General features: G+C 32.9%; 1 protein-coding gene across 3 annotated transcripts in view; it reads left to right on the plus strand.

Annotated features, from left to right (window-relative positions):
- LOC124369152 (polyamine-transporting ATPase 13A3) overlaps window positions 1-16,779 on the plus strand; it is a 109,613-nt gene continuing 92,834 nt past the window's right edge. Inside the window, exon 1 of one of the 3 annotated variants that reach the window (XM_046826933.1) lies at window positions 1-286. In XM_046826933.1, coding sequence (XP_046682889.1) covers window positions 265-286 — 22 coding nt within the window. In that variant the 5' untranslated portion in view covers window positions 1-264. The remainder of the gene's footprint in view (window positions 287-16,779) is intronic. The other 2 variants (XM_046826932.1, XM_046826934.1) reach the window with 2 other exon arrangements.

The following is a 16,779-nucleotide window of genomic DNA, read 5'->3' on the forward strand; positions in this document are numbered from 1 at the left end:
AGCACAACAGTTCACTTGAAGTTTATCTCTCAATACAACACACATAACCTGTACTAAGTAATGTGTTTTAGTAGATGAGTAGACCAGGTTAGGTGGTAGGAGGAGATTGAGTGCTTGCGAAATTCTTGTAGTTTTTTTTAGCGGTTAAGCGTGTTACAACCTCAGTATTACATAATAATTTTACTTCTAAAAGTTTAGTTTTAATTTGGAAGTCAGGCAAGGAAGGTGGTTTCTTCTATAATTTCTTTGCATTATTGAAATGGTATGTTAGGATTCAGTTTGTCAGGTAGGCCTACTCTCCTTCTTAATTATTTTTTATTAATTGTAATTTTCGAATTGATAATGCTGTGTTTGAATTTAAATTTTAAGTATAGTGTCTATTTCAACCATGCTACCTAAAATGACCTGAAACCTTCTTTTACAATTTCTTGTAGTAGGTACTGTCATTTCCACTATGAGTTTTTAGTTGCTGGTGAACCATATATTGCACAAAAATTAATATCATATTTTAAATTTTTGTTGTATCCCAAGTAATTTATCCTATCAGTCCATTTGACTCAAGTGTTCGTGATCAGACCTAGCTTATTCGTGATAAGATCTAGGATTTTCATATTTTACTTAAAGGCTAGATAGTAGGTATCTACCTTACTATCGTTTACTTGAGGGATGTTTTTCTAGTTATATTATTGTAGGCCGTGGTAATTCTGAACAATTACTTGGTCAACCCCAAACTTTTTCATATTTTACTACGGTCATAAGGATGTTCTCAGAAAGCAAGAAACATATAATTCAAGCCTCGCAAGGCCGTCCTACAGGTTGCCGAGCGATAAGAAGGTTCAAAGTCCACGCGATAACAGTGGCTTGCGGGAGACGCGCGGAAGGCCAGTTGTGATAATACCGTTATGGCTAGTGGTTCCTCCGATAATCCTTTTTTATGTGACGGGTGTGAGAACACGTTACTTAGTTTCATGGTTTCAAGTGAAAATCAGGAAAAGTTAAAACGTTTTTTGTACGAACACGGCGTTTTGCAACGCACCAAAGTTTGCCCTCTAGAATTTGATATTTTACTGATAGGTACTATCTCGAGGGATGTTTTTCTTTCGTTGACATTAGCGCGGGGCAGGCACCGAAGATGCTGCCGAAGCCCGCGCTGATGGCCGGAGGCACTCGTCTCAACTTGATAACAACTAATTAATTTGTACTCGAAATTTAAGAAAAACATTGTTCATTTGGATCAAAATTCTGCTCATTTCAGTATTATTTTTCATTTACGTTAACTTGACGGTTATCGAGTTGAGACGAGTGCCTCCGGCCATCAGCGTGGGCTTCGGCAGCACCCTTGCAAAACCCTCGTAGCACATCATGTTTTTAAGTTTACGAGTTTCGCGTTATTAACTTATTGGAATCGTCCTTCAGAACAAAACAATATAAGGTTTGACGGGGTGGAAATGAGAAATAACGAAGTTCTAGAACATAAAAAATGGAAAAACTGTTCAAGCGCGGAGCAATATTTCCATGTTCTACATCCACATCGGGCATCACGTGACCTTTTGTGACCATGATTCAATCTCGTGATGACGTCATCGGATGCGGCGCCATCTTTGCAAACGTAAATGAAAAATAATACTGAAATGAGCAGAATTTTGATCCAAATGAACAATGTTTTTCTTAAATTTCGAGCTAAAAATTAATTAGTTGTTATCGAGTTGAGACGAGTGCCTCCGGCCGAAGGTGCTGCCGAAACATCCCTCGAGACAGTACCTATCAGTAAAATATCAAATTCTAGAGGGGCTGCTCAGAAATATAAATTGAATTGTAATGGAAAGGCAATTATGTACTGCTTAAAAAACTTAATACATCATGAATACCCCTAATATGAATACGTTTATAAATGGACATTAATAGAGAACACTTACCATTAGTGTGTTCCTCAGAATGTACAGAAACTAAATAATCTCGTTTCGGTCGAAAAGTAACCTCTTAACATGCCCGACAAAACACTCCGACACACCAATTCACTACGATTGGTCGAACTAGTGGATGGTTGATCCATGATCGTCACGCACTCACTCGATCCAAACTACAGTACACGATATCTCTGACTTCTGCCCCAGAGCGCTCAGATAACAGATACGCTATCAGTTCCAGCCGCAGATAATATTTACGACACACCAGTTCACTACGGTTGGTCGAAACTGGTGGATGGTTGATCCATGATTGTCGTGCACTCACTCGATCCAACCTACAGTACACGTTATCTCTGACTTCTGCCCCAGATCGCTCAGATAACAGATACGCTTGAGAGTCCCACCCGCAGATAATATTTACAGATATCCAGGCACAGCACACAAACAGAACATTAAAACATTAAGAACTTAACTATTTAAGTATATACCCTCTAAAATCATGTTATTTGTCATTTGGACCCCCCTAAAACCATATATATTTTTTGTTCAGGAGGATGAGCAGAATACGTTGTTAACGTCAAATTCGTGATTTGCCACCTCGACCTTTAATCTTATAATTTCCGAAACTTTAGATATACACAATGTACTCGTTCAAATAAAAAAATTTTACTTCATATATTTTCAACTTCTTAGGCCAAATTATGCTAAATTTAGTTATGAATGCAAATATATATGCATTTGCTATCAAAAAGGTAAATGGCCGGAATTTCAACTTATTAACTTATTCTCCTTCCCCTCTTGTAAAAACTATGTATGGTTTTAGAGGGTGGAAATCTCAATTAATTATGTTATTTAATAATTTGAATATATATGGAATTTTGTGGTTATATTTGTGTACGTGTTTCTTGTTATCTATGATTTTTAGTGCTATCTGTGCTCAATAGCTTATCTGAGTGCTCTGTGGTCAGAATAGCTTAATACAACACTAACAACAGTCCCGTGCTATAAATAAGTAGTCTTCACTAACTTGTGAATACTCATAGTGTCTACTATGGGATATAGTAGATATCGGATATACATTACTCAACTACTGCTGTGTGTTAACTTTAATACAGTCAATTAGTTTGGAAGTTATTTGTGTGTTTAAAATTTGATCATGTGAGCAGTTACAATATTAGGAAATTAATTTATTCCACTTAATTGGTCATCATGTTTTTTTTCAAAGTGAGAGTATTGAATTCATTGTGTAATCATGTGTTATTTTCAAATCGAGTAAAGATATTTTTATGTGATCGGAAATTACCAAGTGGTTTTTAAGTAGATTGCACGTACATACAAAATTATGAATTTATGGTTACGTTAGTTTTGTTTATTTATTAAACTTGCACTTTATTTATGGTTTTTACATTTTTTTTTGGTCTGGAAAGTTTGGTTAAATTTGTTTGCATTGTTTTCAAATTTACTTTTATCCCCTCCGGTATAGAGATACGCGTTAGCCTATTAACCTATTGCAATCGTCCTCCTGAACAAAACAATATAAGGTTTTTGGGGATGAAAATGACTAATAATGAATTTTAGAGTATTAAAAGTGGAACTACCTTTCTTGGTAGATAGTAGGAAGTTACGGTTAAATAAATTACAATATTTATTTGCTTTTCAAGTTGTTTTTAGCTAGCAGTAGCAATGGCCGGAGGCTCTTGTGTCAGCCGATATGATCTTATATTCTTAGGATATGCGTTTATTTGGGTCAAATTCCCTGAGCTCAGCATTATTGTTATTTTACGTATCCAAAGATGGCATAACAGCTGAAATCAACAGCAACCAATACAATACAAGGTTTACTCAAAATTACAAGACCATGTGATGCCCAGCTCAGATGTAGAACAAGGAAATATTACCCTGTGCGAGAAAATTTGTCCAATTTTTAGTGTTCTATAACGTTGTTATTTGTCATTTCCACCCCTACACCTTATATTGATTTTTCAGGAGGACAATTCATTGGTTAAGACTGAATAACTTATCCAAGCTATGAGCCTTTGTACCAAGTTAAGTCTGGCTATTATAAAAATTATGGCAATCATTGTGTTCACAACATGTTATATTGTTTAAGCCTATACATACATACGTATATATACTGTATATATATACAGGGTTTTAACAAAAGGGTGTCACAAACTATTGTGATAGATAGTATTCATCTCTTCAAGCAAAAGATGTCTAATGAATATAGGTTGCAAAATGTGTTGTTTAGCCACTAGCTGCCACTTTGTACTGAAAAATTAATATCTCTAGAACTATATAAGCTAAGGAATCCAAATTTGGCACATAGGTTTGAATAGATAAGAGGTAAATAAAAAAAGTAATTGTGTTATTTTCTATAATATTAACAAAATGACGTCTGTTGAAAATATTTAAAGTCAAATAACAAAAAAGCTCGTATAGTTATAAAATATGTACTGGACACCAACTATTTGACTAATTTCATTACGATCCAGTGGTACGAGTGCTGCATCAGCAAGTCTATTTCATTCTCGAACCCAATAAAATTTTGTCCAACTTTCAATCAGGTTTTTGTTCTAATCACAGTACAATCACTTTGAAAATCATTGAAGATATACGTTCGGCAATGGACAAAAGGTTTGTTACAATTTTAACGCTTTTTGATTTTTCTAAGGCTTTTCAATGCGTTTACCACTTATTACTTCTTTTGTAATTGTGTAAAATCGGGTTCTCTGAGGGCTGTATGGATTGGTTTGGGTCGTATCTGTCTGATCGCCAGCAATATGTTAAGTCCAATGACAAAGACTCCTACCGGAAACCTTTAAATCGAGAGGTGCTACAAGGCTCTGTCCTTGGCCCTCTTCTTTTTTCAATTTACATAGACGACTTAATTGCTATGATCAATCACTTATTTTTTCACCTGTATGCCAACGATTTGCAAATTTACAGTCACTTTCCCGTTTCAATGTGGGGAATGGTTTCGGGCTGTGGTTGAGGACAATCTGTTTCGAGGCTTGTAGGGTTGATGATTCCACGGCATCATTTTTCTTTGTGTTCAATAAAGACATCTTTCATTTCATTCATCCTTTTCATTTCTCCATCTTGTTGATAACAGTCCAAAAATTCTTGTCCACAGGACATTCTTTGCTCTTCATTGTGGTTGGTCAGCATTTTTGGTATCCACCTTGCATACAATTTGTGGTATTCGAGGTTTTCTGTGATTATTTTGTTGACAGTAGCATGTCAACAAAATAATCGACAAATAAGTCGACGATCAGATCACAGTTTTTTATCCACTTGCGAAACGATTTCATCAGTCAGGATACGGAGGCTGCAATTTCGCTCTTCAAATCAAATCATTCTTTAATCACATATACTTGAGTACAGTGTTGAGTCAATATCTTAAGTTCTTTAAATGCTTCTCTGCACGTGTCTTTGGGTTTTAGTCCTGCTAATGCTGTTATGGCTTTCTATTGGATAACCAACACTCGCTGAAAATTTTGTGCACGAGGATAATGCCTAAATACTTAGTAGAACTTAATGTTTCAATTTCTGGTAGACCTTGGTGATTATTTTGAAGTGCAGTGTATACGAGGTCTGTCCAAAAAGTATCCGACCGCCGACCAGTAGGTGGCTGCGGCGCAACCGACCGGCTCGAACCGGTTATTGGAGGGGAGGGGTGAGCCTACTCCTTCCCATATTAGAATATGATCCGGTCACTCAGTGAGTCAAAGCGCTATGTTCCGTACAGTACTGCTGTGTGTGTGCGTCGCATTTCAATATGACTTAACGTGTTGAGCAGCGAATTTGCATTAAATTTTGCCAAAAACTTGGCCATTCAGCATCAGAGACAATTACTATGATATGGAAAGTTTATGGTGACGTGTCTATGGGTGATACACAAATAAAAAAGTGGTTTAGGCGGTTTAAAAATGGCCGCATATCAGTGGAGAGTGATGACCGATCTGGCAGGCCTTCAACGGCCAGAAACGCTGAAAATGTTGAACGTGTTCATGCAGCAATTAATGAAAACCCTTACGGATTTTTGCAGTGATCAGTGGTTTATTTTTGACTAATGTTGGTGTCAGGTTGGGAGTTTTTTGTTGTTTAGCAGCTTTTGCCATTTGTAAGGAAACGCTAAACAAGTTACTCCTGGTGTTTTCAAGATTTTGGTTACAGATCTCTCTAGTTATTGGTGCTGAGTAGGTTGAGTTTGTCAGTGGTTTTGTCAAAATTTCTTCCTGTGTTTGGTTTTAAGTTTGCCCTGTTCCAGATGTCTGTGATTGAGTTGTATTTGGGACCATCTTTGTGGTACCCAGAGAGTATATTTGTAGTTCTTGTAGAGAGATCTTAGGGTTTATCAAACTCAGGGAGCTGGGGTATGGTAAGGACTGGTATAACAATGTAGAGGACTCTGGTTGGTGGTCAGCCACAGTAGTAGTGAAGTAGCTATTATAGCTTTTAATTTTTTCGAGGAAAGATGACAGATACGTCCTTGTAATTTGTTCAAGTCCTGTAATTTTTGGAGAGAGTTTGTTTGACTCTTGTTTTGTATTTAGAATTGTCAAGGTTTTAGATAAAATTTCCTCTTTTAGCTTTTCTTCATTTTTTATCAGGGACTCTATTCTTAATTTCAACGAAGTTGCAGTTTTATCACTTGATTTAATGTGATTATTTAATTTATTTTGTAGTAGATCATTTTTATCTAGTAAGATTTTAGCTTCAAGTTCCGCCTGTTGAATTAAATCCTCTTTTAATGTCCATTCTTGTTCTTCTCTCTTTATAATATAATAGTTTTCCTGGAGTAGCTCATTGTTCTTGTTGGTCAATATTTTGATAATCTCGTCTTTTTCCTTTAATTTATCTTCAATTTCAAGAAATGAACTAATGTCGTATCTGCTCTTTTCAAGTTCTTTTAACAAGTCCGTGTTTACTTCTTATAAGCTTTGCATATCTTGTTTAAGTTTAATGTTATCTGCCAGCAGTGCGCTGCCCGCCTCAGCAGCAAGAGTAAGGGATGTTTCTAAATCAATGTCATCAGTCTTGTCATAATTATCAATCCTTTCAGTAAATTCATTATGTTTGGTATGAGGCTCTTGCAGAGTGAAACAATTTTGTTCAGCTTCCTTTAATGCAAAGTTGAATTTCTTCTTTCGAAAGTTATCTGTTTTTGGTTTGCTGTACTCTGATTTGTTTTCTTCGTAAGAGCATACATCACTGGCCTTGATTATGGCAAGGTCGTGGCTACCAAAAAATTTAATATGATATTTTAAAGCTTTCTCTGGATTCTTATTGCTTATTACATCTTCAATTACTCCTGGCCAGTAGGGGTATCCTCGTAACTTAGCAAATACATCATCTCCTTTCTCAAATTTGGTAGTCATTTTGATACAGATATAGCAGGTATGAAAGTGTTATTCTTTTACAGCTTGTCAGTCAATTAATAAACTTAGTGGTCAGTGGTTGTTAGAATAGAAATAAGTTTTAATGACTTTGGCTGCTTGTCAGTCAAATTATTGAGTGTCTGGCTGATAAAATAAGTTAGTTTTAATGACTCTTCGTCGTGGACATTTGTTCATCCAGTTTTGAAATCACGGCACCGTTGTCTAACCTTTCCTTCACTCATAACTGCAAGTCCATAAACTAGGCATAACCCCTGATTTTACAGCTGTCAGGATCAACAATTGCCGCGGGCATTATTGTTGCATGCACGGACAAGCAAACAACTTCTGAAACAAAACAAATGGTGTTATAGCTTTCCAATCAATCAGTAGATGGCACTGCAGTAGTAAAACTGTGTTCCAAAGTGCTAATATTGAAATATAAGCAAACGGCCGTTACTTTATGAGTATGCCTTCTATATTATAATAATCATAAAGTATAATTCTCAAATTGGCATGCAAATTAAATTTAATGTCACAGTGTTTTTAGCCTGTATGCTCATGATTAGGAATTTATTGGGTTTTTTTTTTTTGAGACAGCACAGATAAAGATCTAAAAACACCTTAGCAATATTCCTTTGAAGCGTACTACCCCTCATGGCGAGGAATGAAGAATATCACCACCTGAGATAGTATTTAATCAGTAAAATATCTAAATTATAGAAGGTCTGATCATGAACACTTGAAATTCCCCTCTACAAGGATTATTTGGCGTATATGGCCAAATATATTATTAATTTTTGCAATCAATAGTGGAAATGAAAGCAGGTATACTTCTATAAAAGATTGTTAACTTGGTATAGATAATTTTAGATAATGCGGGTAGATTAAATACTATTCCTCAGCCAACTTATTGACTTTCATCAAACTTTATTATATTCTATATTCAGGGTGACAATTAAGTCTTATAAGGACTTTATAACTTTTAAACGATAATATATATCCAAATTTGGCATACTGTTACTGATAGTAGTAAGCTACTTTTCTGTGTACATGGTGATCAAAATATCAGTTGGGGGTAAAAAGGAAATCTTTATTGACAGCCTATGTTGAATTGTGCATAATTTTAAAGGTCTAGTTGCACTGAAAACAACTCAGCAAACCGGGCTTCCAAAGGATGATCCAGTAGGAAGAAATTGCTGTTTAAAAACTTCTAATACATTATACATAAGAAATAACTAATACTGTAGGTTAGCATATTACCAGTAGGCCGGAGGGGAACATTTTGAATACCTACTTTGAAATCAGTTCACTAAAATAAGTATTCCTTTCACCTTGTAACAGGTACAGTATTAATTAAATTTAAGTTAAGTTTTTCCTGAACCCTTGAATTTTGGAGTAAAATTTTACTTTTGTTAGTTTTCAATGGTCTTTCGCAATATATCTCAAGAAAGCTTAAAAATATACTATAAAAAAACAAAAGTTTGGTTCTAAACTGAATCTTTTATCAAAAGTTAACTAGATTATTACTTTTTAAAGTGGTTTCAAATTATTTAAACCATACTAGGAATTGTATCACATTCTTCACTTTGTCAGAAAAAAATTTAAACTCTTGGATGCATTATATTCTATCTTGGAGGTAGCTTATTTCCAAATGCTTGCTAATTGAAAGAAACCTTGGCAATTTATAAATGTATGATTTCAAGAAATGGCCGTGACATTCAAAGGGTTTTCAAATGATCGCTAGGTATAGTACAATACATCCATAAAATCATACATTAAATTAATTGTGGTTATTATCTTTATAATCAATATAAGTGGTCTGAGTGTTCAGATTGGTTTTTGTTCATGGAAATTTCGGGCCACTCATGTGTCCTGAGATGTCACATAGTTGATTCATTGTTTTGTGTCCTAAAAGTAGTGTGGATTTCATGGTAATGTTGTTGGTCTAATATAGTTCTTGTTTTGTGTTTGTAGCATTTGTGTTACATGCATAGTTAACTCTATCAACCCCATCATTTATTTTGTTATTTAACCAAAGCCTGATTTTTCCTTAATGGAAAGTGTCACATAAATGGTCATATCAATGAATTTTGTTATGAAAATTAAATAGGCTCTCCAACAATAGCAATATAGAATATTAGACACTAAAATTAAAATAATAATTTTTTTTATTTAATGATGTATATGGGTAAATAAACCAAATTCAAATCACTTTGTTTATTTAAAAACATTTGCAGTTGTGCAGTTTTAGATAAATATTTGCAGGAAAGTTAGGAATTAGAAAAAATAGGGTAAAAGAATCCTTGGAGAAATCCAATTTAATTGATTGTCCAATCCAAAAAAGAGCTTTTTCCTTTGCAACCCCCATTTTGTTGAGAACAATAAGTAATAAAAATGTGGTTTAAAAACTTCTTAAAATCACCTTTTGAAAGTTAATGCATGTTACTATTTTGAAATACTTGCAGGAAAACTTACCATCTTTCAAAATATTTAAAAGAGTTATGAGCAATTTGATGTTGAGTTATGTATATACAAATTTTGAATTTTGCAATAAGAAATTACTTAAAAACTTCCTATGCTTATCCTTTATGCTCAATAGTTCCCACATTTTTGTTTGAAAAACGTGACATTAGTAGCTTTTGGTCATAACACCATTATATGTGGAATAATAAAAGGCACAAAACAAGGTGTATTATATATGAAATAGTTATATCTTTTTCTTTTAGTTGGTATTCTTATATTTGCATAATTGAAGGGTTACTTCATAATTAAGAAATATTATAAATAAGTTCCTGTAAATAATACAGAGCATTCTTGAAAACAATGAAAAGTTGTAAAACAATTCATCTTAATGTTAAAAACTTATTGTTAGGCTAATAGGTTTTTGTAAATAATAGAAAATATTTTTATAGTAGCTTTGTACGAAATATTTAGCCTGTATAGTATCCAAATGATTTATATTGACAAATTATATTCCATGTTGCAGATATTTGTCATTAAAAAACATTGATTCTGAATGTGATTTTAACACTGAAATTTAATCAGAAACACACACTTAATATTGTAACTACATATAGCCTAGTGTTTTTTTTAATTGGAAATGATATCTCAGAACAACTCATTACGTTTTGTTCTCTACTTATGAGATACTATGTATAATCTCAAACAGTTGTTTACAAGATAAATAATTGATTGCTACTTGAGATAGTGCTCAGTTTAGAAACCTTGAAATCTTAATATTGACATTTTTATGAATTGAAACAATCTTTCACTTTTGTTAGTACCTACCTCTGCAATAATATGGTGACATAAGCCTCACATTATTAGCGTAGAATAATTGGTCTGTTCAAACATTTAGTGTAAAATATTCCATTTTATATATATATATATATATATATATATATATATATATATATATATATATACTAATATCACTGATGATATTGAACATTTAACACATACACTTTAAAATTTTAAAAGAATAAATGAAAATAATTAGACATAAACTAATAACTGGCATAAATAGCTACAATGAAGGACAGACTATAATATTTACTCAAAGTTTCAAAACATAATCGTGACTTAAGGGGAAAATGTTTAAACTTAAAAATAGATTATAGACTAGCTATAGCCTCAACCAAGTACCTCCATCATTAAAATAAAAAACAATCAAGGTAAAAAAAAATATAAACCAGTTTGGAAAGATATTAATAGCGTCAATTATATTTTCAGCATTAAACGTTAAAATTAGTACTAGCCCCAATGTATTTATCACTATTTCCTTGACACCATTTAAATCAAAATTAACATAGTAATCCTCTTTGCAATTTTTAATACTTTTTCAAAAAAAGTTACTTTAATGAAATCTCTGAAAACCTTCCAGTGGGTGAATATCACTCTAGACTTCAGAATATTCTGAAAGAAGTTAAAAATTGGAGTAAATCTTGTAGTCTTGTTCATAGTCCCTCTAAGACATTTTTTAATCCTTGTTTACAGCATAGCCATTTTCTTAGGAACTTAATTTATAGTTCTAGAGCTACCCACTTTTCAAAAATGTTCTAAAAATTGAGCCATAATGTTATTGTCTTACCTATGAAAGAATTTTAGGTGCATTACTAGAGATTCCTTGTACCTATATTGAAATGTACAACCTCCTGAATCCCATGCAATTAATTAGTAGAAATAAATATATCTTTGAAGACTTAAATAAGCTGATAAAGAGCCTTTATTAATTTTTTCAGGATAAAGTTGTTGCTCTAGCCACATTTTATCCTGGCTTATGACTGACTGTATGGGCCACAACAATTTTATGAAATAATTTGGCAATATTTCAGTCTCTTTTCTCAAATCATATCTTACTAATAGAAAACAAATATATATATATTAATTAAGACTGATCCTGGGAAGCAGTGAAGTATGGAATCTCATAGGGATGCTTAGACCTTCAATATTTCTTGTTTGTATCAATAACTTGCCTTCAGAAATTTCAGCTACAATTCTATATGCAGATAACAGATAACAATTCTATAAATTAATAAAAATGTAGATACAAGAATTATTATCACATAAAATAGAATTTTAGAAAATTCCATTAGATTTTTATAGCAATGTGTTTTCTTTTAAATAAATAAACAAATATATATATATATCCGTAATTATCATTTCAACTAATCAAGTGGCATGTATAGAAGTATTCTATGACAAGAACTTAAATTGGAACTCTCACATTAATTATATCCCACAAGCAATGAAGTATATAGCAATAAAAATAATTTAGAAATTTTTGTTTTGACTTGGTGTTGTTTTTGTATTATTTTGTTTGATTCTTTGGTACCGTACTATAGCATTGGCTCATTGCTGGTGACCTTTTGGTCACACTCTGACTTAAGTCAGTTAACTTGTGATAAATAATAAGTAGGAAATAAACTGATAGTGGTACAAGAACAAAATCACAACAAGTTCAGCCCGGTTAAGAGTTGGGGAAAAACCCAGTCCTCAGAACCAGCAATGAGAGCACCAGCTATGTTATTTGTCTTACACTTATCTGTTTGCTGAAATCACTCATGTGTGTTACTTTATTTGTTTACAATGTCAACTGTGGACTATGTTGTAGTGTCCAAACTACTGTCTGTTTACTGTCTGGTTTATTTTAGCAGTGGATGTCCTATCAGAAGGTCCAAATGTTCACAAATACAAGTGAAATTCAAGTATTTTGATAATTATTGTCCTGTTTTAACATGAAATATTGATTTTTTTCTGATCTGAAAATGATAAATTTATCAATTTTTAATGAAGTCAAAATAGTTATGGGTTGCTAGTGTTATTGTGTTGTTAATAAGATATGTAGAAGAGAGTATTAAAATAGGAAAAAAACATGAATTTTTGTTTTATGTTAAACATATTCACTTGAGAATATTCCCTCCTTGCCCAAATAAACATAGTGGTTTTTAGATTTTGTTGTGTTTTTGTTTATATACAGTGTGAGTGAGGGCATAAACAGAAAAACCAAATTTTTGTTCAAAAGATAAAATAGTTGTAAACATTACTCGCATGATTTTTATTAATTGTTAATTATTTGTAGTCATCTACTTTAAGGTACAGACTGCATTTCTCAAATGTTCTTGTTTGAAATGTATAAAAAATTGAAACATTTAAGAAATTACCTGATATTTACCAAATTGAAATACAAGTATAGTTTTTAAAACTTGAAACAGTTTTAGCACTTTGACAACTTACTAAAGTTTTTGGATTGCATCCTCTGTATAAACTACTTCTGTAAAATCTCTGGTGGCCATAATTTATCCTGTAGACTGGCGATTTTTCACATATAATCTCCCACCAGATTATGATCGTAGTAGCAACGAGTTTGCCGCTGTGAACTGAGGGTATCCTCAAAAAAGTCAAATAGGAAGCAATATTTCATAAACATGATTATATCATATCTAAAATGAAGAATTAAAAATTTAACGTAAATAAAATGTATTACCCTTTTTTTTTGGGCAATAAGATGAGGAAACCCCTCATATCACTTAGTTCAAAAAGGACCTTTGTTCTTCCAGGATGACAGGATATTCAGGATATGAGTAAGGATGAGTGTAGGGGCTGCCTCCTGTTGAGAACCCATGAAGTGTGATAAAGGGCACTATCTCAGTCATGTCAACTTGTAAGGAGGAGAGTATAGCTCTGTTCCAGTATCTTCCGTTCAGTGCAGGAAGGGAAGCCATACTCTCTCATGTTTAGATCTTAAAAATCTTTAAAATTATGGGAGCCTCACACACTCCAACAATCATCCTCAGTAGTCAACCAGACCTATCGACCAGCCCTTTGCACCCATTTTCTCGACATTTGTAGTTAGTGGTGTTTTACACCTGGACTGCCATTGAGTTTCCCAGATTTAAGAACAGTTTTTGCTATTCTTACTGGAAGCTATAAGCCAGCCAGAAGTGAACTATTCTGGAATAAAATCTGAAAAAGAAATTAAAAATTAAAATGAGTTTGAAGAATTAGTTGTTTCTTAAAATCTACTAGTAAATAAATTAAATTAAAAGAGAAAACTGTCTGAGTAAATAAGCTCTAAAAGTCAATCACTGCAATTTGCTTTGGTGTGATAATTGTAAGAACATTGAGGCACACAAATAATAATATTGGTAACACACCAAATGAAAGCCTTCTTACCCCTAGATGCAGGTTGCTAATCTCAAAGAAAAAATTACCCTGACATCATAAGAACTCCAATTCAAAGCATTTAATATAACATTGAAATAAATGTTTAACAATGTAGTCTCTTTGGTAATAGTCTCCAAATGGAGACTATGATGTAGAAATCATGCAGTCCTGAGGAGAAAACAACTAAATTGGAAGTCCTATTTCCATAGTTCTGTAAGAGATGACACATACAAAAATGTCAGTTCATCGGAGAAGACATGTTGTTAGTAGATACTACTAGCGTAGTAGTAAAATTGCTGATAAGACGATTTTCACAAAATATCATGATTATGATAAAAAAAACAATTTTTAACCTTCTGGACTCAAAGTGACAATTTTATCATAGCACATTGTATATTTCAGCTAGTTTGGTTTTGTTATTGAACCTTATTTACTCCAGGTGATAATTTAAATTTAAATGTGTAGTAAACATGATACTTCTTTACTATATCGGTGTCACATGAGGCTCAGATGTTTAACATTCTGTACTTTAGCTAGTCTAGTATTGTTGTGCAGGGTACATCAGATCACCTGGATACTATCTGTATCGGCATAACAAATTGAAATAGAATCTTTTTGAACTGTAATCCCATATTTTTTATCCTAAACAACTCAGGGAAAATATTTTCAAGACTGTGTAGGAAACAGGATTTTCCCGGACATTTGCCATCGTTTAGTGGAACAAGAAATCAGTAACACTACGTTTCGAGATCTGCAATCTGATCTCTTCTTCAGGTAAAGAACTAACCTAATACTTCAGTCGTAGGTGGTCAGTAGACGAATGAAGACGTATTGTGACCTGTATTCCGTACTTCAGTTATAATGATTAGTGTTTTGTGTAGTTTTTTATTAAGTGCATGGTTATAGAGTTAGTGAAGTTGACAAACAACATGGTGGTTGTGATTCCTGACCTAGGCGTGCCATAACGCTTTGGTAAGATTTGTTTATTTTAACCTAGTTTGTAATTATGTATTAGGTTAGTTCTTTACCTGAAGGAGAGATCAGATTGCAGATCTCGAAACGTAGTGTTACTGATTTCTTGTTTCACTGAATGATGGCAAATGTACGGAAAAATCCTGTTTCCTTCACAATCCTTCCATCGTCAAAAATAACCTTCAAACAAAGAATTTTCAAGTCTGTTACAAGGTCAACATGACACGAATGAGGATCAGTTTTGGAAAATTTTCAAATGTAATCATTGTTTGTGTTATACCCCATTTTAAAGGTCCAGGAACTCTGATTATTTTAGCACAATTTAAAAACATTACAGGTACCAATATTTAAAGGTTGTAGCAAAATTTTGCTCTTTAATTTATTTTAAGTAATTTGTATAATGTGGAAAAATAACACATTTTCTAGTACTTCTAATGACATTCCCTTTCTGAAAATTATAATGTAAGGCAAAGAACATAAGGTTTCTAAGACAAAATGTTCAAATATCAACCTATACCATGTATTCTTTGTATTTAAAGTTTAACCATATCAATGGTATCAAGATGGTGAAAGAAAAGCTTATTGGGATCTAAGCATAAAAAACGATTTTAATCAAGGAGATTACAAATGACATTGGAAGGCACTGCAAAACTCTGGAGTGGTGTCAGTAGTGTAGAATAGATGTTTTTGTTAGGCTAACTACTCGTTCAGGACTTGATCAGCCTCAGCTTAATGTGAAAAGTCAGTGTTGATTCAGCAAGTTACATGAATACTTGAAAATTGTTCAATTTTAAACATCAGAGGTCGCACCTTCTTCTAGGGTGCAAGAGGTCGTGAGAAGGCAATTTGCTCAAGCTTTCTTTTTTTATTTTGCTTCAATATGAAATCTAAAAAAATCCTATTATTAGTAGTGTTTCAGAATATACTACTTTAAATTATCTGCAAATAAAACTGTTTCAATACAAAACATTTTACAAGTACTGTACAATTTGCTGTAGAGTTTGTTAATACATCAAAAGAAAATGTGTCTAATAAAATTAGAACATGCAAAATATAATTTGAATTTATTGTAAGTGAATGATTCTATTCATAAACTTAAATGATTGTACCAGGGAATATTGCTAAATTGGGTGTAGTCCTGCAGAGGACAGCAAAATTTTAATTATTTAAAAAACAAAGTGATTAAAAGACTAACAGATGTCCAAGTTCTTGTGAAGAAATATATGAGAAGGGATGCTGAGAATACATGAGTTCTCAAGCTGCTGATAGTTGTAATCATAATAGTACTACAGAATAAAAAAAATGTTGCAAATTGCTGTGGGTGTTACTCACTTGTTAAAAAAAGTTTTAAAAGAACTCTTCATGACAGTCCAACCTCTGACTTGGTTCAATCATTGCCATATGTTAGAATATCTTATTAATTAGGTATTGTAACATATTTACATTTAAATTTAATCAATACACTACCAATGTTGATGTATATAAGTTTTTATAAAAGTGAATTTCATGAAAATGATTCCTATATAATCTGGCTATTGATAAACTATCTGATCTTCTTTAGTTTGCAAGCTAAATATCTAAAGAAATAAATATTTTGGCTGATCACTTTAGTTCTTTAAGATATTGTTAGCAAAATTTCTAGAACTACTAAAACTACTAACTACTAGAACTACTAATTTGTTTGTAGCTACTAAAATATATATGTCGGGGGTTGGTGTTATTTGCGTCCACAGCAGTTCTTAAGCTGTAAGTACTCTCTGGGTGGTGCTAAACTTACAACCACTTTGGTGGCTGGACTGTCACACTGTGATCTCCCAGCTGTCAGCTGCCATACGAAATCAAAACAGCAC

Source organism: Homalodisca vitripennis, chromosome X (assembly GCF_021130785.1).
Source record: "Homalodisca vitripennis isolate AUS2020 chromosome X, UT_GWSS_2.1, whole genome shotgun sequence".
In the NCBI taxonomy this organism is placed as follows: Eukaryota; Metazoa; Arthropoda; class Insecta; order Hemiptera; family Cicadellidae; genus Homalodisca; species Homalodisca vitripennis.